Here is a 1,276-nt window from a genome sequence, read left to right on the forward strand (position 1 = left end):
CCCCCCCCCTCCCTCCATCTCTCACCCTTTCTCTTTATTAACACATAGAGAAACACAGAATAGTAAACACAAAATAAGTTACCGTAAACTACATTCACGTTGTCTTTGACTTTGTTAATGATCTTAATATTGATACTTCAATGTCGCAAACAGGTACACGCACTTTCTTAGCAACTTATGCCTCACTGAAGAATTCCTATCGTGTAATTTCTGTTCTTCTTTCAACAGATGGAGGTATCATTCTAGACAGACAGATGTTCCAAGACCAGAGTGGGTGAGTAAAACTGCAGTTTTCAACTGACACATATCTAAAGTCACTCAGAATTTTTACAAAGGCAAACTAAACTATTCTCAAAATTCGGCCTTTTCTTTCGCCAATGTAGTCAATTATTTTGATGTGTTATGAGGATTGACACCACCTTCACATTACGCTATCCTTGACGACGGTCGTTTTGTATTCAAGATCCGACACACCTTAAATCCCACCCACTTCTCCTAGGCTCCAACTCTTGGTAAAAAGATTCGCTAAATACGAACTCCATTTCTCCCATAACCCAACTTGTGATAAAAAAAATTAACTAAATTACACGAATTTCACCCTCTCATAACCCAACTTGTGATAAAAAGATTCGCAAAATTTAATGAATTCCACCTCTCCCATAACCCAACTTCTGATAAAAAGATTCGCTGAATACGAACTCCACCTCCCCCGTAGCCCAGCTTGTGGTTAAAAAGATTCGCTAAAAATGAACTTCATCAAATCTTCCCATGCTCCTTTGTCTCAGACGTCTTGTGACCAAGATCCTGTACCGACCCACAAAGTTCGGACAACAGCCTGTGTTGGACAGCTATGGCGCCATCAACAACAGCCTGAACAGCCAAGACCTCTCCATGCCCGCCGTCGGACTGCCCTTGAGGCGTGTCTACCAGGCCGTGATTGACGGGCGAGTGACCAATGAGAGCTTGGCTCGTGTCCAGGGGGCGTTGAGAAAGGCCTGGGTCCAGACCAATACAGGTGAGGTTCAGAATGAATATTTAAAGAACAAAAAGTAAGGATTAAAAAAACCAAAACATTTTGAGATGATGGTAGAGATTTTGCTTTTTTATATTTTTCTTTAAAGTCCGGGTGAATAACTTTAGAACTGTTCATACTGTGAGATGGATTGTCTCTTGTGGTTTCGTGTTTAGAAGCTTGAAAAACGATAGCCGAGCTTGATGGGGATGATGATGATGAAGAAGAGGAGGAGGAGAAGGAGGAGGAGGAGGAGGAGGAGGA

The 1,276-nt window shown here is 41.9% G+C and overlaps 1 protein-coding gene across 1 annotated transcript in view; it reads left to right on the forward strand.

Annotated features, from left to right (window-relative positions):
* LOC101859925 overlaps positions 1-1,276 on the forward strand; it is a gene marked incomplete in the record, with an annotated part of 45,666 nt that overhangs the window by 36,431 nt on the left and 7,959 nt on the right. The window contains 1 exon segment of the mRNA XM_013081065.1: positions 786-1,015. Coding sequence (XP_012936519.1) covers positions 786-1,015 — 230 coding nt within the window.

This window comes from Aplysia californica, unplaced genomic scaffold, assembly GCF_000002075.1.
Source record: "Aplysia californica isolate F4 #8 unplaced genomic scaffold, AplCal3.0 scaffold00113, whole genome shotgun sequence".
Taxonomy (NCBI): Eukaryota; Metazoa; Mollusca; class Gastropoda; order Aplysiida; family Aplysiidae; genus Aplysia; species Aplysia californica.